This window comes from Amblyomma americanum, chromosome 2 (genome assembly GCF_052857255.1).
Source record: "Amblyomma americanum isolate KBUSLIRL-KWMA chromosome 2, ASM5285725v1, whole genome shotgun sequence".
Lineage (NCBI taxonomy): Eukaryota > Metazoa > Arthropoda > Arachnida > Ixodida > Ixodidae > Amblyomma > Amblyomma americanum.
The window spans coordinates 214,630,294-214,657,039 of NC_135498.1; the positions used below are offsets into that span (position 1 = coordinate 214,630,294).

Below are 26,746 nucleotides of genomic sequence, written 5' to 3' on the forward strand. Positions count from 1 at the left end.
TGTTTACAGGAGGCATTCCGATGGCTGGATTAGGAACAGTTATGGATTAGAGTTAATGGAGAATACCTTATTAATCTCTGGTTTGCTGATGACATTGCCTTGCTGCTGAGTCACTCAGGAGATAAAGTGCAAAGCATGACCAATGAGTTAGACACACAGAGGAGCACGGTGGGTCTAAAAATGAATATGCAGAAACCTTAACGTTGAATACTCTTGGAAGGGAGCAACAATTTATGATTGGTGGCAGGGCGTTTAAAGTGGTAATGGGGACCGCAGATCCAGATCACGAAAGTGAATAAGAATGGGGTGGAGCGCATTTGGCAGGATCTCTGAGATTGTGACTGGTAGTTTACCAATATCTCTCTAGAGAAAAGTATATAACAGCTGCATATTACTGATACCTATCGGGCAGAAACGCGGAGGCTAACAAAAAGGGTTCAGCTTAAGTTAAGGACTATGCAGTGAGCTATGGAAAGAAGTATGATAGGCTTAACGTTAAGAGGCAGGAAGAGGGCAGAGTGGGTTGGATTCCAAGAGAAGGCAAGCGTAGCAGGGGCCGGCAAAAGGTTAGGTGGGCGGATGAGATTAGGAAGTTTGCAGGCATAGGGTGGGCGCAGCTGGCAAAGGACAGGGTTAATTGGAGATGCATGGGAGAGGCCTTTGCCCTGCAGTGGGCGCAGTCAGGCTGATGATGATCATGAATTCCGAAACAGTGCACGAACCTCTTAACCAATGTAATGCTGCTTTAACTTTTACTGATCATGAAGGACAAGCTCATCAAGTGACATGAAACTATGATAAAAAACGGCCGTGGCTTAGCTTGGTTAAGCCTGGTGATTGCGAAGCAATAGTGTGTGTAGGCACCATCGTAACATCTGTATGACTGCCTTGGCGAGAGGAGCGGAGCTGTTTTATACAGCTGGTGTGATGTCACTCTGACCGTAGCGCCCCTGGTGAGAGGAGCGGGAGTTAGGCCGCCATTGGTGGCTACCGCCTCGCCTCGCGACGGCGTGAGATGGGGCCCCGTTTTTACACAGCTGGTGTGACGTCACACCGACTGTAGCGCCCCTGGTGAGAGGAGCGGGAGTTAGGCCGCCGTTGGTGGCTACCGCCTCGCCTCGCGACGGCGTGAGATGGGGTCCCGTTTTTACACAGCTGGTGTGACGTCACTCTAGGTCACGTGGTGTGACGTCACGCAGCGAGGTCACGCTAAAGGTCAATGGTGCCTACCATCGCCTTGCCACGGAACGGGCTGAAGTGCGACCTAAAGTAGTATTGCTTCGCAATAAAAGCCCTCTGCTACAATTTGCGGCAAGACTGACTTAGCTTTGCATAGGTCCACTGCACCCCTAGTTGTGTCTGTGCATACACACCACTGTATTCGCCACTTTGTGCTTTTGGCCAAGGGCAATAGCTGCTGTGTAGGCAGAACTGACTAAGATTGGCCGAGTCCCAACTTTGCACGGCTCTCTCCAGAAACAGATGTCGTGAGAATGCTCCTTGTTCTTTGATTTCCCCGTTGGTTTTTCGTTGCACTGCTGTGTGGGATTCTGATGGCTTCTAGGTGGGAGAGGAAGCATCTGTATTTTGTCACACACATGCGGCAGATGCACGCTAAATGAGTGCACCTCTCTGTTTGCAGCCCTCGGTGCGGCTGACGCCAACAACCATCCTGTACTCGGGCAAGTCCCCCGACGGCAGCCACCTGCTGGTGAGTTTGGCTGCTGATGGAGCGTGGCATAGTGTGATGAGGGCGTGATGCACTAGAAAAAATAACTTCTCGGGTCAGTGGTCACTCCGTAATGTGAATTGCAGGGCAAATTCAGGGCTGGAAGGCAACCAGACCATGTGGTGTATCCAGGAACTGCCTTTGACAGTGCGGGATATGTAGTTAGGGTCACAAGCGTGCGCCATTCACTGCGACCACGTCATCCAGTTGGCTTCCGATATTGAGCTGTCGTATAGAGTCATATATTAGAGTCATATTAGTGTCATATTAGAGCTATCATATCAGGAGATGAAAGATCTGATTAAGAAACGTCAAAGCATGAGGGTCTCTAACCCTACAGACAGAATAGAACTAGCAGAGCTATCGAAGTTAATAAATAAGCGCAAGGTAGGCGACATAAGGAAGTTTAATATGGAGAGAATCGAGCATGCTCTAAAGAACGGAGGTAGCCTAAACGCGGTGAACAGGAAACTAGGCATAGGTAAAAACCAGGTGTGTGTGTTAAGAGACAAGGAGGGCAATGTCATTAGCAATATGGATAAGATAGTTAAAGTAGCCGAAGGGTTCTCCATAAATATGTACAGTAGCAAATGCAATCAGAACGTTGATAAAGACAGCAGCGCACAGCAATGCATCATCCCACCAGTAACGAAAGAGGAAATAAAGAAAGTCTTAGGGGCAATGCAAAGGGGAAAAGCAGCTGGCGAGGATCAGGTAACAGCAGATCGGTTGAAAGACGGAGTGGAGATTCTGCTAGAAAAACTAGCCACTCTCTATATGCAATGCCTTATGACCTCCACCGTACCAGAAGCTTGGAAGAACGCAAACATTATCTCAATTCATAAGAAAGGAGATGCCAAGGACTTGAAAAATTATAGACCGATGAGCTTGCTGTCCGTTGCCTACAAGTTATTTACTAAGGTAATCGCTAATAGAGTCAGGGCAACCTTAGACTTTAATCATCTGAATGATCCGGTGGGCTTTTGGAAAGGATGTTGTACAATAGATCATATTCACACTATCAATCAGATGACAGAGAAATGCGCAGAATATAACCAACCCCTATATATAGCCTTATGAGAAAGCATTCGACTCATTGGAAACCTCAGCAGTCATACAGGCATTGCGGAATCAGGGTGTAGATGAGCCTTATGTCAAAATACTGGAAGATATATATAGGAACTGTACAGCTATCATAGTCATCCATAAAGTCAGCAATAAAATTCCAATAGGGAAGGGTGTCAGGCAAGGAGACACAATCTCGCCAATACTGTTCACCGCATGTCTACAGGAGGTATTCCGAGGCCTGAATTGGGAACAGTTGGGGATAAGAGTTAACGGAGAATACCTAAATAATCTGCGATTCGCTGATGACATTGCCTTGCTGAGTCACTCAGGAGATGAACTGCTAATCATGATCATTGAGTTAGACAGACAGAGCAGTACGGTGGGTCTAAAAATTAACATGCAGAAAACCAAAGTAATGTCCAACAGTCTAGCAAGGGAACAGCAGTTCACAGTTGGCAACGATGTGCTAGAAGTGGAATACGTCTACTTAGGGCAGGTAGTGACAGCTGATCCGGATCATGAGAGGGAAATAACTAGAAGGATAAGGATCAGGTGGAGTGTATATGGCAGGTTCTCTCAGATCATGAATAGCAGGTTACCAATATCCCTCTAGAGAACAGTGTACAACAGCTGTATCTTACCGGTACTCACCTACGGGGCAGAAACATGGAGGCTAACGAAAAGGGTTGAGCTTAAGTTAAGGATAGCACAGCGAGCCATGGAAAGGAAGATGATAGGTGTAACATTAAGAGACCGGAAACAGGCAGAGTGGGTGAGGGAACAAATGCGTTTTAATGACATCCTAGTCGAAATCAAGAGGAAGAAATGGGCTTGGGCAGGGCATGTACTGCGAAGGCAAGATAACCGCTGGTCCTTAAGGGTAACGGAGTGGATTCCAAGAGAAGGCAAGCATAGCAGGGGGTGGCAGAAGGTTAGGTGGGCGGATGAGATTAGGAAGTTTGCAGGCATAGGGTGGGCGCAGCTGGCAAAGATCAGGGTTAATTGGAGAGACATGGGAGAGGCCTTTGCCCTGGAGTGGGTGTAGTCAGGCTGATGATGACGATGAGTGGTAATTAGCTGTCCTGTGAAGATTTTCAGATAACATTTTCAGTATTGCACTGCGCCATGTACCATGTGCCATGGTTGGCCACATTCTCAAAGTAGGCATTTGTGGCAAGTTCGAATACCTGCCCAGGGAAGGTCGAATCTTTCTACGTGGGGGGCAGGCAGCCCCCACGCCTGTGCGTCTCATGCACCGCGACACTGCAGCGCAGCGCCCAGTACCTGCACAAAGAGCTGCCAGTGCGGATTGCGCACCGCATTGCTGGCTTCCGGAACCTGCCTTTCATCGTCGGCTGCAACCCCACCATCCTGGCAGTGGTCAGTATGCGCACTGTTCCTCCCGTTTGCCCTGCACTGCACTTGGCTTTTCTCTTTCCAGCACGAGCTCTACACCCAGACATTCTACCTGCTCACTGAGATCCCGCCGGTAAGCACCACATGCCGTGTTTGCCCCCGAGGCATATTTTATAGGGTGGCGTGCAGGTGACTGACTTCGAGTCCGAGAGCCGCTACTCGGAGACGGTGCAGCAGGTGCTGGATGACCACAAGGACGTGGTGACGCAGCTGGCCGCCGGCTTCAAGGAGTGTCGCAAGCACATCAAGGTCTGTGTTGGGTTTGCTGCTGGCTGGCATGTGGGCTCATTTATTTGTTAATCTCTTATGTGGAGGAGACAGTATTGCAAAGTGTTGCATACGCTTTTCACTGCAGTCATGGAAAAACACTTTGAGAATGCATGTTCGATCAGAACGACAAATATGGCAATGTTTCAAGGGCATCAACAAAAGGACGACCTCTCTGCTTTTCCAGTCTGAAAGGAGGGCTTGAAAGGGTGATGCAAACATGATCCAAATATGATGACACTTTCTAGCTGAAGTCGAGGAGGACAGCTGTGCCATGCAATGCAAAGGGGAGACTCCTTTTAGGGCAGAGAGTCAGGTAGACGTGTGAGGAAGTTTGTAGGCCTTTGACCTGGAGTTGACCTAGTGTTGATGATGAGTGCAGTTTTACCAGCCTGCATCTTTTCATGGTCTAACTATAACTGTGCAGTCCTCTGCCAGCACCTTCAAAGCAGCGGGAATGCATGGTTGGCAGAACAAAGTGAAATATGTAAACTGCGCAGCACTCCTTTGCTGCTGGGGCCACTGTATTGGTCCCTGTGCTACTCGTAACAGGTGGAAACCACTTTGTTTATATGCTTGTTTATATCGCGGTGTGTTTGCAGTGGCAGTGGTACAAAATACTTTCTTCCTGGCAAGCTGTGTTGGTGTTGTGGTCATGCTGTCAGCTGCTTTATCAAATAATTAGTAGCGCTTTGTTGACCAGGGATGTCATCAGGACATGCGTGATGGGGTGGCACGTAAAGGCAGGAAAGGAATGATGTCTCTGTGGCATTGGTTTTTGATTAGGGGTATGCAAGTGTTCGAAATTTCAAATACGAATGGAATATGTTTGATATTCGGTTTCTATTCGTTTTCAAGAAATAAATATTAGAGAATTCCCTAATACTCACCAGCAATCGTATACCGCGCCGATTTTCATAAGTTCGATCGTGGTAAAACCACAGTATCCGGGCAAATTGCCTGATGATAGAGTTCAAAGTTCCAGGAAAACAGTACAAATGTCCTGTTCACTTTCTTCTCCGTTCATTGCGTGGGCTGACCGCATTCCGCCGCCACTAGGCTTGACCTCGTGTGAAATTCCGCAAGTGGGTTTGCCCACACGCCACACATGCTCCGAACAAGATGGCCGACTGCCCACTTTATCCTTCCATAGTATGTTATACACTTAATGCTCACACCCATAGCTTTCATCCTGTTGCGTTCATAACTCTCCTAGCGTAAGGCCCGCCATCTCATTTTGGTCAACTATGATCATACCTCGACAAAATCACGAGTGCTCACTCAGGCTCATTCACAATAGTTTGGCCATCCTGTGGGCTCACACAAACTCACAGTCACAGAGGCCCCAACTCACCCAAACTCACGAATTCAAACTCATTTAGGCTCACAACTCACTTGGGCTCACCAAGACTTACCAGTCATCCGGGGTCAGCCACTTATAGTAACTCATGACTCGCTCTTATTTATGACTCATCTGGATGCACTCACTCATTTCGACTCAAGGCTCATCTGGCCTGAATAATTTCGACTCCGGCAGGCAGGCTTTCATAAAGGATACTCGACAATAGACCATATTCACAGTATCTATAGTGTAATGCGCAGAATATAACCAACCCCTATATATAGCCTTAATTGATTACGAGAAAGCATTTGACTCAGTGGAAACCTCAGCAGTCATGCAGGCACTGTGGGATCAGTGTGTAGAAGATTTACGTGAAAATACTGGCGGATATCTATAACGACTTCACAGCTACCATAGTCCTCCATAACGTCAGCAATAAAATTCCAATAGGGAAGGGTGTCAGGCAGGGCGACACAATCTCGCCAATGCTATTCACCGCCTGTTGACAGGACGTATTCCGAGGCTTGAATTGGGAATGGCTGGGGATAAGAGTTAATGGATAACACCTGAATAATCTGCGATTCGCTGATGACATTGCCTTGCGAAGTCACTCAGGAGGTGAACTGCAACGCATGATCAATGAGTTAGACAGGCAGAGCAGAACGGTTGGTCTTAAAATTAACATGCAGGAAACCAGAGTAATATTCAACAGTCTCGCAAGGGAGCAGCAGTTCACAATTGGTAGCGAGGTGCTGGAAGTGGTAAGGGAATACGTCTACTTAGGGCAGGTAGGAACCGCTGATCCAGATCATGAGAGGGAAATAACTAGAAGGATAAGAATGGGGTGGAGTGCATATGGCAGGTTCTCAGATCATGAATGGCAGTTTACCATTGTCCCTCAAGAGAAAAGTGTACAACAGCTGTATCTTACCGGTACTCACCTACGGGGCAGAAACGTGGAGACTAACGAAGAGAGTTCAGCTTAAGTTAAGGACAATGCAGCGAGCCATGGAAAGAAAAATGATAGATGTAACGTTAAGAGACCGGAAGCGGGCAGAGTAGGCGAGGGAACAAACTTGTGTTAATGACATCCTAGCTGAAATCAAGAGGAAGTAATGGGCTTGGGCAGGGCATGTACTGCGAAGGCAAGGTAATCATTGGTCCTTAAGGGTAGCAGACTGGATTCCAAGGGAAGGCAAGCGTAGCAGGGGGCGGCAAAGAGTTAGGTGGGCGGACGAGATTAAGTTTGCCGGGATACGGTTTCCGCAGATGGTAAAGGACGGGGTTAATTATAGAGAGGTGGGAGAGGCTTTTGCCCTGTAGTGGACGTAGTCAGGCTGATGATGATGATTTTGACTCTGTACTCACCCGGAACTCTGTACTCACCCGGACTCAGTTATTTTGACTTACGACTCATGTGGACTCATTCATTTCAACTCATCTGGACTGATTCATTTTGACGCACATGCGCTCTCTCATTCGGGCTCACTCGCACATTTCAGTTTGTGACTCACCGAGGCTCACCTTGACTCAAGGCTCCTATAAGCTCGCACATCAGTCAGCTGAATTGCTTTTATGCCCGATGGCCGAAGTGACGTGCCTAAAATGCCAAGAAAAAGTTAAAAACACGGTGATGTGATGAGCTCTTCACTGCAGCTGGCCTTTAGGTAGGCCTGGCAGAGAGGCCTAGCTACATGGCTTCTGCTCACAGGACGTAAAGATCTGAGGCCGTGCATGTGTTCTGCAAGCAATTAAAAAATTGCAAAGGAGGAAGTAGACCATCAGGGAGCAAGCCACAGGTACTGTCCAATGAAAGCAATCGTGGCAACTGTACAACTTTTCAGACGTTTTAGTAATCTTGTAGATTGCAACAGAAACAAAAATAACATGTACCGTGCAACAATGAAATTGCTCTACATCGTCTTGTAGACCAAAAGCGGTATTACGAGCGTACAAGAGACTCGCGTTCGTGAGCGTCATAGACTCGTGCCCAATCGGCATTACGGACGCACTTGGGGTCATGGGATAGTACAACCTCATATCATGGACTTACTTGATATGATGGGCACACACTCTATCGGACTGACCATTACTCGGATTATGATCTGAATGTGATATTCGCGCATCCCTAGTTTTGATAAATACCAGATAAATGCAGTGGAGAGCTTCACATATACGAGCTAAGGGGCCCAGTGCGGGCTGCACTACAATAAAACATCGCTAATTCAGAAATAAGGGTAATCCCGCCTCACTGCTCCCTCACGTCAATAGTGCACATAAGTCGGTGGAACCACACACTTGTTAATTTGGAGTGAAATTGTGTGCATGCCGGTTAATTCAGACTGAAGACGTGCAAGGAACAGAGCCGAAATCAGCTTTCGAGACACACATCACTAATGTCATCATCCGGAAACCAGTGCCGGGTCAGAAACCACGAAACCACCCTCCATTTCGAAACCGAATACGTACGAGGGTCAAAGCTGCTGCAATCAAACCTTGTTTATTCGGTCCCCGTTAATTCAGAAATTAGGACTGCCGCCAGAAACTCGCCAAACGTTCATACTCACGGGACCTAAAGATCGGAAGCTATGGCGTCGGAAGCTCGTTTATTGGGACATCGTGAGGCTCACATGGTCAATTCGGATGGGCTGCCGAAGGGGTGCCGTGTTGAGATATGTTGTGCTCGACAGGTGATTCTCCATATATTTGTCCACAGGGCTGAATTGCATATTACATTTTTTCCCTCGCCCCTCTGATCTGCACGCAAAGGCAGGCGTGTTGACAGTCGGCAAGTTCTTGCCGAGAGAGAGTCCGGCCGCATAGCTTTGCTTTCAGAGCCTCGTCGCCAGTTGTTACAAGCCTGCGGCGACGGCGGCTGTTGGTTGCACATACATATCACCAAGCCAGCCAAGCCGTACACCGTTTGGTATGACGATTGCCTTGTAGCCGATCTTTTTCAGTTTGTTTTCGAAGGCCTCTTGCCGCTCCGGCGCCAGTGCACGCTTCCCTCGCTTCCATTCGCGTGGTATTTCCGTTCTTCGAGCGTGCCGAAACTGCACGTGTCACGTGCTGTTTGCCGTTTGTGTTGTGCGGTGAAGCCTCCTCACATGCAACACCGCATGCGAAGAAGCTCCGGCGCCACCATTAAGGACACTGAAAGAAGCCGCGGAGAACCTCACCATTGTGGAGCAGTTCTGCTTTCACCACTCCCGATAGCATGCACGAATTAAAACATTTGATGAAACTGCAAGAAATCGCTCTTGTTGCGCAGTTTTCATCTTAAAAGGAGGCAGCAATTGCCCAGGTTCCCACAAAATAAATTTCGGTTTCATGGGGACAGTGTTTGGCAGCTTTGGGGTCGATAATTCGACATTCGGATAATTCGGACTTGTTTTTTCCACTCCCTTGGAGACCGAATTAACGAGATTTTACTGCATTGTGAAACGTCCTCCTCAGTGTTTCAATGAAGCACTTGGCAGAGTTTTCTGCGGCCCGGCAGATTTTTGGGCTGGCAACCACCTCCCCTTGTTATTTACTCCTTGTACCATGTGGTCCCTTTGCAGTCTTAAAGTATTTTCATCACATGTGGTAACCATTGTATTGAGGCAGGTCATGGCTTCTGTGCAGCAAGACGAAATGGTGAAGACCTTTCTAGATCGTACGCTGACCTCGCGGCTGGGAATGCGGATGCTGGCTGAGCACCACATAGCGCTACGCAAGGACAGGGTGAGTTATGTCACACTGTGCTGCAACCAGCACATTTAGTTCTGTGTCCAGATTAGGGTCCAATTAAGCGAGAAATTTCATACAGGGAAAGAGTGCTTCAAATGGGACTGCCTCCTCCAAGAAAGATTCATAAATCCGCCCTTGGTCCAGATGCTCATATTTTATATTTGCCTGTTCACAAGCTACATGTCATAGTTTATAAATACATACTAGACATTAAAAGCATCAAGTAACCATAGGTTTTTGGATTCATTTTTTTACCAACACAAAAAAAATGCCTAGCAACCCTTTTAAGGATAGGTAAGGCTGGACATTGCAGAACAACAACAGTTCACTCTTCTAGGTGCACAGTTCATTCAACTCACTTTCAATTCTGGACGAGATTCAGAGGTATTACATGCTTTCTTGAGGTTTTGGGGGAATTCACAGTCTGTATAACAGACACCATTTTTTCTCTTTGTTTATGCTCGGCGTAAGTGGATTGTGTGATGGTGTGTTTCTCTTACATGTGTGCGCGAGTTGCCGCAGGTGTATTTTTGCACTGCTACGGCCACTCGCACTTGCAACCACTCACTTCACACTCATGTCCACTTGCACTCACAACCACTCACAGTTGCACCCACTTGCATTCAGGACCATTCACACTGATGTCCACTTGCACTCACAACCCCTTACTCACAATCACTCATGTCCACTAGCACTTTCAACCGCTCACTTACACATGTCCACTCACAATCACAGCCTGTTACTCACAGTCATGCTCATGCTTAGTCGCACTTACATCCACTCACTCGCAATCATAATTCCTTACTCACAGTCACACTCATGTCCACTTGCACTCACAACCACTCACTCACTCACTCTCACATCCACTTATCAGTCAGCTTATCAACTACCCAAAATCGCCGACATGTTTCGTCACCATTGGCACGAAATTTGCATTGCTGAAGCATACTAAATGTTACCGTTTTTGTCTAACAACTTGGGCATCAAGTCCCATGCTATGTATATAAAAATAAAAACCACATGCCTGATTTTGCATTGCACGGCTCCTTCGAATACAAATACATCATAGAAACAAGAATCTCTAGCATTACGAAAAAGTGCATGAGTCGAGCCTGTGTAGTTTCCTTGGGCACGCAATGGAAGGTCCAGTGAAATAATTACGGCCACTGAGAAGTTTTACTATGCACACACCCAGTTAGTGAAAAACCTTGTGCGGATAAACGGACAGTGGTTGTTTCAGCAGCAATCTTGCAGCTCTGCGTATATCAGCTCGAGCTGTGTAGGAGGCATGGCAGGATACATTTGTCCTCCTAGCTGTAGTGGCTTGTTGCACCCGTTAAGGGCCTGCGCCCATGCTAACTCTGAGGCAAACACACCCAAAGGCTGCGCCAGCAGAATCTGCTTCCAAAGACTGCCTTGCCATGAATATTTGCTTCTCAGCTGTCAAAAACCTAAGCAGATACCCACCATTCACAACTACTCACCACTCATTGCTGCTCACACTCACTCTGAGAGAGGCGATATGAGTGCACTCATGCGTGCACCTAGAGACCGGTTGGCTGATGGGCATCTGCAAGTATCCACCATTAGGAAGCACATTTTTGCCAAAGCGTTTGTGTGCCAGGTGGTGAGAGAATGGAATAGAATAGGGTAATTTTTTTTTGAAGGAGTTTGGAGTCTTAAATGTGTAGAGGAGTTCATTTGAGTGAGGTTTTAAACGAGTATAGACGCCTAATTTTGGTGGCATGTTTTCTTCTCTACAATGATGCGGAGGACACTGCAGTGTAATCCACTTATAATGACATAACGATATATCGCTTGTAACGATCAAATTCTTTAGTTTTAGCAATTGTCCCATTGCCCATATGTAAAAATAAACTGTATATAACGATAAAATTATCGACAAATTAACGGATACAACTGTAGTGGTCGCCGCCTTGTGCTTGTTTGAGTTGTCACACGATGGCGCTACGAGCAAGGGGGCGGTGCCCCTCACTATGTATATATTCTGCCTGCAGGCATGAATAAAGGCTTCTTGTTTGGGCTTCTCATGTTGGGGGCACGGTAATCACTCGTCTCTTCACTCAGTAGAGCAGAACATGGTGTCAGAAGTGGGATCTGGCTAACGTGGCGGTTTTGGACGTGGCAGTCGGTACGGACGCCGAGCACTCCAAGGTCAACGTCGTGCATGTCGGTTTGCCCGGACTTCAACCCCCTCCACCGTTCACCTTCACAAGCCCAGGAGAGTGGCCAACATGGGTAGCGACGTACGAAGAGTATGCCTTCGCCGCCGGCCTGAATACAGCCACCGACGAGGTGCAGGTGCGCACGCTTATGTACAGTATGGGGCCTCAAGCACGCAGCGTCTTGTCGCCTTTGGGAGCTTCAACTCCGGAAACCCTCTCGTTTTCAGTTGTCAAGGGTAAGCTGTTAAGCTGTAGTATCAGCTGATGCAGGCTCTCACGGTCTGGGGGCCGTCTTGTTCCAAGATCAGCCTTCGGGACTTCGACGTGCTGTGGCCTACGCTTCTAGATCCCTCACTCCTATAGAGGGACGCTACAGTCAGATGGAAAAGGAGTCTCTGGCAGTCACGTGGGCCGTGGCTAGGTTTGACCAGTATCTTCGCGGTCTAAGCTTTGATGTCGAGACGGATCATCTTTCTCGTATCCCTCCTTACGAGCAAGGATCTTGAAATCTTGCCACCTCGAGTACAGCGAATGCGGATCAAGCTTATGCGCTATCAGTACACTGTCAAATATGTACCGGGGAAACTCATAGCTACGGCCGACACTCTATCACGAGCACCTTGTGACTCGCCAGCCTCGAAAGCTGTTAACAGCCTGGAAATCTTCATCGGTGACGTCCTGAAGGATCTACCTCCTCGGGTGGCATATCGGCTAGATGATGTTCGCCGACAGCAAGCTCAAGATGGGGAGTGTTCCTCAGTCATGACTTACTGCGAGAGAGGCTGGCCTTCCAAGAACAGAGTAGCAACCCACATAGCATCGTACTCGAAGGAGAGAGACAGACTGAGTGTGTACGAGGGTCTGCTTCTGTTGGATCGCCGTATCGTCATTCCGTCTGCTCAACGCCAGGACAACCTCGCACTGCTTCACGAAAGGCATCAAGGGGTACGCCGCTGTCAAGAAAGCTCCCGAGAGTGCGTTTGGTGGCCAAATTGCAACCTGCATATTGAACATCTTGTGGCCCAGTGTCCCAAGTGTGCCGAGACTAGAGTCATACGTTCAGAGCCACTGATGCCAACTCGTACACCGGAGAGGCGATGGCAACACCTCGGTATTGACCTGCTCCAGTTTAAAGGACGTGACTATGTTCTGATTGTCGATTACTACTCTAGATTCCCTGCAGTGGTCACACTGGGGATTGCAACTGCTACGGCAGTTATTGCTGCTGTGAAGAGTTGCTTTGCTCGCTTCAGGATTCCCGACGTCGTGCGGACAGACAACGGACCTCAGTTCGTATACAATGATTTCGCCGAGTTCGCCCGGTCTTGCGGATTCCGTCATAAGACAAGCAGCCCTCGATCTCTCCAGAGTAACGGAGAGGCTGAGCGTGTGGTGCGGACAGTGAAAGACCTGCTTGAGAAAAGCTCTGATTCGTACCTGGCCCTTCTCACTTACCGAGACACACCTGGTGTTTCGGGCGTATCTCCAGCACAATTACTGATGGGACGAAAACTGCAAACACGCCTTCCGGGACTGCCAGAATGACTTCTGCCAGCATTGTCAAGTCACTAGACGTTCAGGGAGCAGGATTCTGCAACCAAGGTGCAACAGGGAAAGAACTACAATCGCAGGCGCTGCGCAAGCCCTCTGAGTCCTCTGAAACTAGGGGACGACGTATGGGTCAAGGACATTGGTTGCAGCGGTTGGGTCCTCAGCCCTGCTCAGTGACCTCGGTCGTACATGGTTGAGACTCCTGGCAGCATTCTGCAGAGAAATCGTCGCCATCTGGTGCGTTTGTCAACTGGCCAAAACATCCCAGAACAGGCAGCAGCCTCACCATCAAAACCTGAAAGGCCGCAAAAAAGTTCTTGCTGCTCATTGCCGGTGGGACTTTTGCGTGTACCTTCTTCGCCTGAGAATCCAGGGGTCGCCTGGTAGAAGAGAATTCGCCTCAACCTCAAGAACAAGTTCGAACGCTATACGGTCATGCAGTGATGCAGTGAGACCACAGTGCAGGTTGAACTTGGTAACAATCTCAGGAGGGAAGATGTAGTGGTCGGCGCCTTGTGCTTGTTTGAGTTGTCACGCGATGGCGCTAGGAGCGAGGGGGGCAGTGCCCATCAGTGTGTATATATTCTGCCTGTGGGCATGAATAAAGGCTTCTTGTTTGGGCTTCCCATGTTGGGGGCATGGTAATCACTCGTCTCTTCACTCGGTAGAGCAGAACAACGATAAGATTCTGGCCGCCCCGATGGTGTTTACCACCAAAATTTGTCTGAAAGTTTGATAGAAAATAAAATACTTTTAAGTGGATGGCATAAAAACTCTATGAACAAACCGCAATGGTGAAATCCATCAGAGAATGTTCCCTATAGCCTTGGGAACCAAGCGTTATTGTCGTCACAATTGCTGGAGGGGGAGCTCTCACACAAATGCAGTTACCACCTTACATGGTTGAGAATTTACTTTTTTTAAGCGTTCGCTTTTCCTGTGCAGCGCAGTTCTTGGCAACATGCCAAGATGCTGTGTGGTGTTTATCTTTTGACCAGAGCTCCAGAGGGGGTGGCTCTCTGGGTGAACTTGGCAGAGTGCCAAGACACTGTGCACCCTTGACAGGAGCACTGGTGGCGGTGGCTACATGCATGGGGGAATACGCGGGTGTGTTCTTTTTGCTTTTTTTTGCCGGTTCAGATATGATAATCAGCTATAGCGATCGGATTTTCCAGTTTTCTCAGTATCCTTATAAGTGGATTGCACTGTATTGTATGTGAATCACCATTTGGTATTCACCTGTGATCACTAAATAATTTATAATCAAATATTTCTGCCATGCTGTTTCTGTTTCAGTTTCAACAGCCGAACGATGACTGGGACATCAAAGTTTGAAGTTTGAAGTTTATTCATTCATTGGTAACAGATTACAAACGCGCAATAGAGCAGGAGCTAAATGCGTAGCCTGACAGGGGCTCCTGCCCTATCGATCAGTAACGGCTGACAAGGTGCAATTTAAAACAGAACTTGAAAGCATATACCATCCATCTTGTACAGACAGCAAACGTGAACAGAAAATAATACTAAAAAACACTAGCAAGCATATAAAATACATCAAATATACGTAGCACACATTTAAACAGAAAGTTCAATTATTGTATTTTAACAAAACAGCATAAGGAGAAATATAAAGCTAATCATGTATTATTTCACTCTCCAGCAGGAATCTTCTGAGTAACTTCTTTGAAATACGTGCCCTGAAATCAATCCTGTTTTCTAGGTTATTTAAAAATAGGGGGACTTGGTGGTTTAAGTGTTGTGTGTCATAGTTTGTATGTGTGCGTGGTGTTCTAAGTGTTTCTTTTCGTAAGCAATATCGACTTGGTGTCTTAGGCCCAGCGTTATCATATAGCTTATTTTTTTTTATGTATTGTGCAAGCTTGTAATAGTATATCTGTCTAGGTTTAAGGATTTCATGTTTTAAGAAGAGGGGTTTAGTTGGTAAATCCTGATGTCTACCCCTGTAGCTTTCAAACATTCTTAAATTCTTGTTCTGTAATATGGTTAACGGAGTATAATTTTTTTACTCGTAGTACCCCATACTAGGCTGCAATATGATAGTCAGGAATAAAATAAAGTGTAGTACAATGTTTTCTTCAACCAGAGAGGTATCAAGTTAGTTAACCTACAAATGCATCCAACAACCTTACTTAATTCTGCACTTAGCTTGTCTGTATGTGTGTTTCAATATAGATCGGTATCAAACCACACGCCCAAAAATTTCTGCGTTGCTATTTCTTCTATTTTAATATTATTAAATAATATAGTAGTGGTTGTTTCAACAGGTTTATTAACTGGAGCAAAAATTATATATTTTGTTTTATTTATATTTAGTTGTAGCCTATTTGCATGCAACCATGCTAAAAGTTTCCTCAAATATTCATTAACTGTACATTCTAGATTTGTAAGTGAAGTAGACAAAAAAACGCATTAGCGTCATCTGCATACATAATCAGACGAGGGGAATCAGGTATATCAGACAAGTCATTTATATAAAGATTAAATAAAATTGGGCCTTGTGTAGACCCTTGCGGGACACCACTGATTACTTTTAGTTTGCGCAATACATCATTGTTGAATTTTACATACTGGTACCTATCAGTGCGATAATTCCGCATCAAATCTAATGCACCACCACGTATTCCGTAGTTAATAAGTTTGGTTAATAATATTTCATGGTTAACGGAATCAAAAGCTTTACGTAGGTCAAATAGTTCAGGTGTGAACAACTTATTTTCAATATTGTGGAGTATTTCATGTTTGGTATTTAGTAAAGCTTCCTCGGTACATTTGTTTTTGCGGAAACCATATTGATTAGCAGATATATACTTCTCAATGAAACTTGTTAGACACTTGCTTATAACAATCTCAAACACTTTGGACAAAACTGGAAGAACAGACATTGGCCTGTAGTTATTTATAGCAGCCTCACCGCATCCTTTGCTAACAGGGCACACACGGCCAATCTTAAGCTCATCTGGGAATATACTAGTTTCCAATATGCGGTTAATAATGTAGGTTAAAGGTCGGCTCAAAATGTCAGCTACATGCTTCAAGGGATGTACCTTAATATCATCAAAGCCAGCCACAGTTTCGTTCTTCAGATTTTTAATTATGGTCTCTATTTCTGTTTCTGTCATTAGAGCCATGACTATAGATAATAAAACTTAAAAGGAGGACGCCGACCAAAAGTAAAAAACAAAAACAACAACAAAATGACGTTTCGGCTCCCGTACGGGAGCCTTGTTCACAATGAGAAGGATTAGAAAGTGCATCAGGATTAAATACGTTTGAAAAGAGGGCGCAGGGAGCGTGCGTATACAGGAGTTAGATTTCCAGTGTTGCGATTGAGGGTGCGATTAGTCGTTTGAATGAATAATGATTCGAGGTGAAGGCGACGGTACAGATTCTTTTCAGTTGCCAGCACGTGTGCCCTACCCCAGTCAATATCGTGGCCAGTTGATACGGAGTGTTCGGCGATAGCATTAGAGTTCACTTTTTTGTTTTTAACGTCATTGCAATGTTCTTTTAGGCGTCTATTAAAATCACCAGTCTCGCCGATGTAGACGCTGTCCTCCTTTTAAGTTTTATTATGATCGTCCCCGACCAGACGAGTTTTCGTCCAACTCTCGACTTCACCATGACTATAGAGTTTGAAATGCTAGGTTTTTCCAGTCGCAGCGCACTGTCTGGCACATGATATTGTGATGGGGTATATGTTCCGGAACTTTTGAAATTCATATTTAGTTCAGCTGCTGTAAGACTGTGGCATACTTGTATTAGCTGTGGGAATAGTGGCATTAGTATTGCGAGTAGGTTTATGTATAAGAATGTTAACTTCTTGCCAAATTTTTCTAGGGTCATTGCGTATACGGGCAAACAATGTTTTATAGTATTCTGCCTTTGCTTTCTTCAGTTCACCATTAAGTTGATTTCAAAATTTCTTGAATTCAAGAAGCTTTTCATGGTCACGGCCGCACAGAAATGTGTGAAACATTTTGTTCTTCTTCTCGATTTTTTTGTATAGGGCTTTCGTAACCCAAGGTTTCCTTATCTTGCTGTGTTTCTTCCGAACTCTGAGCTTAAAGGATCTATCATAGCAGTTTTTTAATTTGTTTGCAAATAAGGTATAAGCGCTGTTGGCGTCTGCTTCATTAATAACAAATTCCCAATTTATTCCCAAAGTGTGTTTATAGGTCACGTGAGGCATGAGAAAAGGCCAATATAGTTGTTGCTTCCACGTTTGTTGTCATTTCTACTCTTGAGGAAGGTCAGCTTTAGCATTGTAGTGGATTAAAACAATGAAGCAGTGATTATATTGCAGTTTTTTCATGCCTCACGTGACCTGTAACCACACTTTGGAGTCACAGTCATCGTTCGGCTGTTGAAACCGAAACAGCGCAATAAAAAATTTCATTATAGATCATTTAGCGGTCGCAGGAGAATATTACATGGCAGTTTGTGTGCCTTATGCGCCATTACAAAAAAGAAAACGTGCGTCCAGTGTCTACACTCCTTCAAGATCTCTGCGTACCCATACGTGGCTGACATCACCTGGATGTCATCAGGCTTTGTGGTGACATGATGCCACTGGCTACCATGTTGGCAGAGCACATTGCGAACGAAGTCCACAAGCCGGTATTCTTGCACATATTTCCAAGTTGTAAATGCAAAATTCTGATCCCATGTATCTTTGTAATAAGCTTGGAACTTGCGGACGTTTTCATTGTACTTGCTAGTTTATTTGAAAGGGCTGTTTCCAAAATTAAGTAGTTTTAGCATGGTCGAGGTCAGTTCAGACCAGTGTGAGGCTGTTCTTGTGAGGTATGAAATTTTAGGAGTGGGAACTTGGCTGTTTTGCGCCGCAGCTCCTTGTGGACATTGCTTCTCTCACACAGCCACATCACGTGGGCATCATCAACACAGCCATGAGGCCCAAGGACGTCATTGAGAAGTGGGCCGACTTTGTCCGGTATGCCACCTCTCTATCTCTCTCCTCCCATCTCTGCGCACTCTGAGGACTGCAGCTTACACGTAAATAGATGTATCTCAGTAATCAGTGCTGCGTCTTTTCGCTGCCAAACAAATGTCCTGCAGAGAGTCTCGCAAGCTATTTTCACTAGGGACAAAAATTGGATGCTGCTGTGCTCGGCTTTCCTTTGCGTGTTGTCTCTCAAAAAGAGAGCATACTGCGGCCAGGATTTCTGAGTACTTTGCAAGCACTTGAGGTATTTTTCAGTTGTAGCTTTCGTGCCTTCATTTCACCACTCTTTGTAGAAATATGGTTTCATCTGTTGCGATCACTTGTTTAAAGAAGTATAGACACCTAATTTTGGTGGCATGTTTTCTTATTTGCAATGACGGTGATGGATCACCGCTTAGTGTTTGCTTAAGAGTGCTAAATAATTTAGAATTGAATTTTTTTCTTGTGCTGTTTCGGTTTCAACAGCTCTTTGACGTCAAAGTTCTGTATATGTCACGTCAGGCATAGAAAAACTGCAATATAATCGCTGTTTCTCCCTCCATTGTCTCTTGAGGCAGGCTAGCTTTACCGTTCCAGTGAGCTGAAATGGCATACCAGTGTTTTTTTATGCCTCACGTGATCTATGGGCAACTTTGATATCACAGCCATTCTTCGGCTGTTGAAATCAAAACCGAAACAGCATGAGAGAGAAATACTTACTTAAAATTGATACTCCTATAACCACTTGACAAATATGTACAAGTTTTCTCAATACAATCTGTAACCATCAAGCCTATTCTTGATCGCAGTTTGTCAAATGTTTGGTCCAACTCTTATTGAATGCAAGCCACCGCAGAGTGCATATTACTGGTTACGTTGCCTATTTTGGCTCTATGCTTGGGCACAATGCAGCAAAGGCCTTTGTCCCCTTCTCTCTAACTTCCCCCTTTTCACCCCCTGCTCGTACAAGGAAAAACCCCAGGGCACGACCAAGGCCTGTCCCTCTCCCTTTTCTGCCTAGACTCTGGTGCATTGGAAAAAAAAGTTGCCCCCGATGATTGTTGCTAGGCCTAATGATGAAGGCCAGTGCCATTTGTCGGTTCTTGTCATTTTGCCATCTTTGCCATCTCATCCAGGGCTCTTCGCACTGTGGGCGCAGCACAGTCCCCCTTCGCTTTCGCATCTTGACCTTATCCCAACTATCGGCGACATGCGCAGGCATCATAGGTCGAGCTCGTGAAAGCAATCACCGCTGGCCATCTGTGTACACATCGTGTGGCGAGATTTAGCCATGAGGTGCTTCGGAATGTGCACAAAACTATTGACCTCTTCCTGCGGCATATTGGAGATAAGTTAATGTGATTTTATCAGTGAAATTTGATTTTTCGGACTACCTGATTTTTCAGACGCTTTCGTGGTCTCTAGAGAGTCCAAAAAATTGGTTGGCAGCTTTAGTTGCTACAGCTGCACACAGAGGATGCCATAAATTCCTGGTGCATGTTGCACAGAGAGGTTGTCACAAGTTCTTGCACCTACGAAATGGGAGCAGACTTGTTGGTGCATTATCCTCTGCATTAGTTGCGTTGGTGGCCCGTGAATTGCCTCTATGTCCCAAGGGTGAGGGAAAGGGAGAGAAAGTCGCCAGTTGTGCTGACTTCATGAACCACAACAGAAGATAAGGCGTATTCGCCACTGACGTAAAAAGCCCTGGAGTTTTGAATGAAATGAGGTGCGTACATGCGCTAGGTAATTTTTACAGCCCGCGTTGTCAAAGAAGCTATAGCGATGGCATTTTGATGCCAAAGCGTTGCTAGTTCCATTTCGAGAAAAGCCGGTGGCATGTGTTAGTGTGTGTACTTGTAGGTGGTGCTGAAAATCCCAGTAATGGCAAGAAAAACAGGGTGACATCATAAAGTGGCCGTAGGATGCACACAGCAAGCCGTGCACCGCCACTTCAGACAATCATATTCATGTCGTTCGTCTATATATGTGCCCCACGGCCAACCTCCATGTGAGGCCAGTTTTCCCGACAACATTCGTACCAAACTTGTGAGCAACCGTTTGTAATACAGCATTCCGGGTGGTGTCATACAATTTCTTGTTAGCGTACATGTGCTAGTCGAGTTGGAGGCTAGCTTGTGACAGGGATTCGAACCAAAACGATATATGCACCTTCAGTTGTATGCCTTCCCAGACTCTTTACCTCATCCCTTACAGTGCCGTTGAGTTGTGCACCAAGATGTGAGAGAGTTACTGTGCCAGTACATTTCCTCAAAAACCAGTTTTCATATTTTCTTGTGCAGCCATTTGTTTCGGGTGTCATACACACGTGGATGTGTGTGCAGGTGTCAGTGCACCCAGAGACAGTTATGCTTTCGCATTCCCACATGTCATCATCATCATCATCAGCCTGACTACACCCACTGCAAGGCAAAGGCCTCTCCCATGTCTCTCTAATTAACCTGGTCATTTGCCATCTGCCTTTTGCCACCTTATTCCACCCTTTGCCTGCAAACTTATTAATCTCATCCGCCCACTTAACCTTCTGCCGCCCCCTGCTACGCTTACTTTCTCTTGGAATCCACTCTGTTACCCTTAGGGACTAGCGGTTGTCTTGCCTTCGTATCACATGCCCTGCCCAAGCCCATTTCCTCCTCTTGATTTTGACTAGGATGTCATTAACCCACATTTGTTCCCTCACCCACTCTGCCTGCTTCCGGTCTCTTAACGTTACACCTATCATTTTTATTTCCATGGCTCGCTGCGTTGCCCTTAACTTAAGCTGAACCCTTTTCGTTAGCCTCCACGTTTCTGCCCCGTAGGTGAGTACCGGCAAGATACAGGTGTTGTACACTTTTCTCTTGAGGGATGCGGGTAAACTGCTATTCATGATCTGAGAGAACCTGCCATATGTGCGCCACCCCATTCTTATCCTTCTAGTTATTTCCCTCTCATGATCCGGATCAGCGGCAACTACCTGTCCTAAGTAGACGTTTTCCTTTACCACTTCCAGCACCTCGCCTCCAATTGTGAACTGCTATTCTCTTGCTAGGCTGTTGAACATTACTTTGGCTTTCTGCATTTTAATTTTTAGACCTACCGTTTTGCTCTGCCTGTCTAAATCATTGATCATGCTGAGTGACTCAGCAAGGCAATGTCATCAGCGAATCGCAGATTATTTAGGTATTCTCCGTTAACTCTTATAAGACCCAACTGTTCCCAATTCAGGCCTCGGAATACCTCCTGTAGACATGCGGTGAACAGTATTGGCGAGAATGTGTCTCCTTGCCTGACACCCTTCCCTATTGGAATTTTATTGCTGACTTTATGGAGGGCTATGGTAGCTGTGCAGTTGCTATAGATATCTTCCTGTATTTTCACATAAAGTTCTTCTACACCCTGACTCCGCAATGCCTGTATGACAGCTGAGGTTTCTACTGAGTCGAATGCTTTCTCGTAATCAATGAAGGCTATATATAGCGGTTAGTTATATTTTGCGCATTTCTCTATCATCTGCTTGATAGTGTGAATATGATCTATTGTTGAATATCCTTTGCGAAAGCCTGCCTGATCATTTGGTTGATTAAAGTCTAAGGTTGCCCTGACTCTATTATCGATTACCTTAGTAAATACCTTGTAGGCAACGGACAGCAAGCTCATCGGTCTATAATTTTTCAAGTCCTTGGCGTCTCCTTTCTTATGAATTGAGATAATGTTTGCGTTCTTCAAAGCTTCTGGTACGGTGGAGGTCATAAGGCATTGCGTATAGAGGGTGGCTAGTTTTTCTAGCAGAATCTCTACTCCGTCTTTCAACAGATCTGCTGTTACCAGATCTTCACACGTAAGCAGTCTTAATTGTCTCTACTGAATTTTTTGTTTTGTTTTTGTTTAGCATGATTTCGTGGATCGAATCCACGGCTGCTTTGGCCACGCTTCTATGGATATGAAAGGCCAAAGTGTTTGAAGGCCCGAAGTGTCCTAAACCAGTGCGCTCTCCTCCAGTGATGCTTCTCGCAACTTAGAGATGTGTCCTGGGAGGTGAAGGCAAACAGTGCAAGCAATGAGATCAAGGTCCTTCTCCAGCAGTTCTTATGAGACTTGTGGTCTCAGTGCCAGGCTGAAACTGAGCAGATGTGGAGTGCCTTCCTTCTAATAGAGCTGACAGCGTGTGCTCGCTGGAACAGCCCAATCCTTGCCCGTGCCACCCTGGCTCTCTTCTTTCTTCCTGGGCAGGCAGGTGTCTGTGCACAAGTATGGCAAGGCGCCTCCATTCAAGTACAACGGACACCTCAACTGCACCTTCCCGTACATCCAGATGCCCCTGGACTACATCATCCCTGAGCTGCTCAAGAACGCTGTGCGGTGAGTTGCTTTGTCTGGTGTATCCTGTTAGGTAGAACACATCCTGAAAGACGAAATGGTGCCGCATGAGTGAAGGCTTAACATATCCTTCTGTTAGGCTCATCACTTTACATATTTTGCCGCACACGTTGCAAAATTGCAGTGTGCAGGTATTTCTCATTCAAAGGTCTGGTAAAGTGTCAATCAGTTCAGCCGCTTATCTTTTTTTCATGCGCTCTACCACAGCAGTACACATACTCTCCTGTCACTACAGACATCGGCTTGTGCAAATAATATTAAGAAGATTAAGCCCATTTTTGCTCGAACAGAACTCACCTTTGGTCCCGGCTATTGAACAGTGGAATTCACTTCCTTCTAGTATTACAGTTTTTGCTGAAACATCATCATTTCAAACATCTCTTTTGTTATAGTATGTAGAATCGTTCAACCTAGAGTGATGTGCATTTTTATCTCTTCTTGGTTCACATTTTTTTTTTTTGCTTGGGTTTGTGTGCTGGTGTTTATGTTCTGAGAAGTGTTAGATGCCATGTTTCGTAATTTCCAAAGGTGGAATTTTTGTAATCTTTTCTTGAACTACCGAAAAACCCGCGTATAATACAAGGTTTTTTCCCATAATTAGCGTCCTAAATTTCCGCCTCGTACTATTTGCGGATTCCAACAAAACTTTCATGATTAATGCGGCAAGTTGGGCGTGTTGGTACATATTGTTATGTGGTGGCAAGCCGAGGAAAGCACGACATGATGACAGAATGAAGATATGATTTTAATGGCTCCGTCTCGCACCACTGCACACTTCTTCGTCTTCATAACATGACCCCGGTCCTCAGAGCGATCATCCCGATCGATTGCTTGAATTACGAATGGTGAGGTGACGATGAGGATGATCAGGAAGGATAGAAGAAGATGAAAGGCTTGCCACAAATATGAAGGAGATGATCTGGTGGACGGTTGCCCCCGGAGCTTCAGGTCCAGCGGTCGGTCACCCACTGCCGAAGGTCAAGGGTTGAGGGATCGCCGCACGGCCTGGGCGGGGGTGCCGTCTTGGTTCGGGTCGTAGTCGGGTCATCGTACGTCAGGTCCTGGTCGTCGTGTCTTGTGTTCGGGGCTGGGGACGGGGCGGGGGAAAGCGGCTGGTCGGTTCTGGTCAGTTCGAGCTGGGGTTGAGCCGGGCGGCAGAGCCCAGGTCCCCTCGGCCGACGACGAAGGCGAGCAGAAGGCGGCGATGCTCCGGGGACTAGGATGACGATGAGAACCCAGCACCTCACACCAAATGTTACGTGGCGGCAAGCCGAGGAAAGCACGACATGATGACAGAATGAAGATATGATTTTAATGGCTCTAGGGCCTAGCGCGAGCACTCCGTCCCGCGCCACTGCACTCTTCTTCGTCTTCATAACAATATTTTTCAGAAAAAGCAGCGCAAAAAAGACATGGACAAAAATTAGACGACAAAGACGTCTCGTCTTTGCCCACGTCTTTTTGAACTGCTTTTTCTGAAAAATTTTCGAAGTTCCTCGAAGTTTTGGTTTCGTTATTGCGGCATGGCTACGGCTTGGCTTTGCTACTCTCAACAGACAACGCTACGATGTCGTTTTCTTTGTTGTTGATCTGTTGGGTGTGCCGTGTGCCTGTTGACAATGCACGTGCTCGTATGTAAGCCACCCTTCTTGAAGTGAATGTTTTTTTAGGAGCAAGATGTCAGGGTTTCGAATCTAGTCTTGGACTGGGTAAAGTCCGTGTTGTGTAGGTGACATGGTGCACTGTTGTCTTTGCCGTCCATCGTTGTGCTGGATGCGTTTCGTTGCCATTTGGCCGACTCGGTGAAGAGGATGCTACACGACTGCGGCACTGAACTTGTTGTGATTCCGAGTGGGATGACGTCACAACTACAGCCCCTTGATGTTTGTGTAAACAAACCCTTCAAGGACGCAGTCAAGCAGTGCTACACAGAGTGGATGCGCTCAGGTGAGCCTGCAGTGACGCCAACCGGGCGGCTGAAGCGGGCTTCGCCAGCCACGCTGTGCAAATCGATCATGGACGCGTGGGCGGCCATCCCAGAATATCTTGTGCGTTGTTCTTTTAAGAAGTGCGGCATCTCGAACGCTCTCGATGGCACGAAAGATAAGTACATTTGGGATGATTTGTGGGACAAAGAAATGTCCGAAGAAAGCGCTGCTGAAGATGAAAGTAATTGAATTGAAGTGCGGGATGCGATTTGAGTAACTGTCTTCTCTGAGCTTTCGTCACTCATATTATATGCGGGTAATACTTTTTTTTTCCATTTCGCGTCTAAAACTTCACCTCGTATTTTATTCGGGTTCGTGTTATATGTGGGTTTTTATGGTACTTCATTTGACTATCTTGCTAATGTGTAATTTTTGGCATTCTTCAAGTACCCGTTCCTAGCTATTCCTTTTCTATTTTTCTTGTTGATCTGTACCAGGCTTCTTAGCTTGCTTATTCCTGTTTTCAGCCCTTTGCATTTCGTGTTATATACTTAAGTTTTCTTTGATGAATCCCCCCCCTATGTAATGCCTGCAAGGACCCTTTGGGTATTGAAATAAATAAATAAATAAAATAATTTGGTTGTTTTTGATATCTAGTATTTTCTGGAATATGTAGAATTTTGAGTACCTAGTAGTATTGTCAAGCGTGGGCTGATTTGGCGCTGTCATCCTTGTTTACTTATGTCTTGCACATCATTCCATATGAAGAACACTCAACAAAGAAATTGGTGGCTTCACCATGGGATCACATTGGGCTGAAATTTTGAAGAAAAGTTTTTTTTTTGTTGTTCATTATTTGAAATTTCCACGTTGTTTTTTGCCCAGTAATTCATAAACACAGAGTGGAGTCTACTGTACCTAAATTTACTGAGAAAGGTTTGTTCGACAGGATGCTTATTGCCCATCTGAGCCTAAACGTTTGGTAGTTGCAGTAACTTGAAAGAAAGTAAAAAGGGCTGGTTATGGTGATAACCATTCTAATGCCAGTAAATCTTGAGAAAAAAGGTTGCAGACATGGGAGCCTGCCCTGTCCCCCTTTTTTTCTCCAGACTCATTCAGTTTTCATTGACTACAAATTGTGTCTCTTTCCACGCTTTCCACGAATTTGTTTTTGCGAGCTAATTAAAATATTAAAAACTGCAGTATACGCGGAACGATTGATGCTAACAGCATTACTATAACTCATTCTATGCAACCAAGAGGCAAAACAATGCACTGAAAATGTGTTTCGGGGCCCCTTTACCCGTTCACTGCATCGTGGATCACCGGCACATCACGTCATTTATTCCTGCTGTGTGGCCTGGTTCAGATAATGAAGCCATCGGTCAGATTTTATTGTGAGCTCTGATGAGGACCTCACTATAAAATCTGTTCCACGGCTTCATCGTGGGATCCAGTGTTTGTGACCGCACAGTATAAAAAATTGAAGTGACCCACTGGTGATTCACGATGCAGCGGATGTGTTGAATGAGGCTATTTAAGCAGTAAAGTCAGTGGGCAGAATAAACACTTGGAACAACTTTACCAGTGAGATGAAAACTGCAGCTTTACTAATCTCGAGTGCACTCCTGTGTATATTGCAGGCTACTTGTATGGGGCACAGCAACACTTACTAATATCGCAAAATTATTTTTGCAACAAAAACAGCTAACCGTGCGCTATTCAACCTTTCACTCAGCCAAGACACAGGAGAAGCTCTTCTAATCCACAAATTACTTAATAGGTGGTATGCACTGGCGCACAGCCGCGGCGCTGCGGTACGCCGCCGCCGGCCGCCTTGATTGAGGTGCTCATTGTCGTGTACTACGGGCCCTGTGCATGACCCGCAGCAGTGTTGATGCAGCCGAGCACACACAGAGCGTACGAAATCAAACTGTGTGATTTATTGCCGCACTTTCAGCCATATATATATAAAGCAGCTCCCAGCACAGGGTTGCTAGATGCCTTTTCTAGTTGAGGTGCAGCACCCTCTACATCTCCCCTTTTAAGAACCAATTCCACCCCAACGCAACGTTTTTAAAGTCCAGCCTAACTGGTGGCATGACTTGCCTGCCGTACCTATTCGCTTGCACTGGGCCTGTGTGGTGGTTGGACGGTCCAAGTGGAGGTGACCTTGTTTTCGTG

At 46.0% G+C, this 26,746-nt stretch overlaps 1 protein-coding gene across 7 annotated transcripts in view; it reads left to right on the forward strand.

Annotated features, from left to right (window-relative positions):
• The window catches only part of LOC144122130 (branched-chain alpha-ketoacid dehydrogenase kinase-like), a 124,117-nt gene that overhangs the window by 28,245 nt on the left and 69,126 nt on the right, over positions 1-26,746 (forward strand). For 3 of the 7 annotated variants that reach the window (XR_013312813.1, XM_077655676.1, XM_077655673.1), the window contains 7 exons: positions 1,643-1,711; positions 4,067-4,177; positions 4,239-4,286; positions 4,343-4,462; positions 9,450-9,548; positions 18,160-18,263; positions 22,488-22,616. Coding sequence is in view for 6 of the 7 variants with exons in the window: in XM_077655676.1 (XP_077511802.1) it covers positions 1,643-1,711; positions 4,067-4,177; positions 4,239-4,286; positions 4,343-4,462; positions 9,450-9,548; positions 18,160-18,263; positions 22,488-22,616 (680 nt within the window). In the remaining variant the exon portion in view is untranslated. The remainder of the gene's footprint in view (positions 1-1,642; positions 1,712-4,066; positions 4,178-4,238; positions 4,287-4,342; positions 4,463-9,449; positions 9,549-18,159; positions 18,264-22,487; positions 22,617-26,746) is intronic. The other 4 variants (XM_077655675.1, XM_077655677.1, XM_077655679.1 and 1 more) reach the window with 2 other exon arrangements.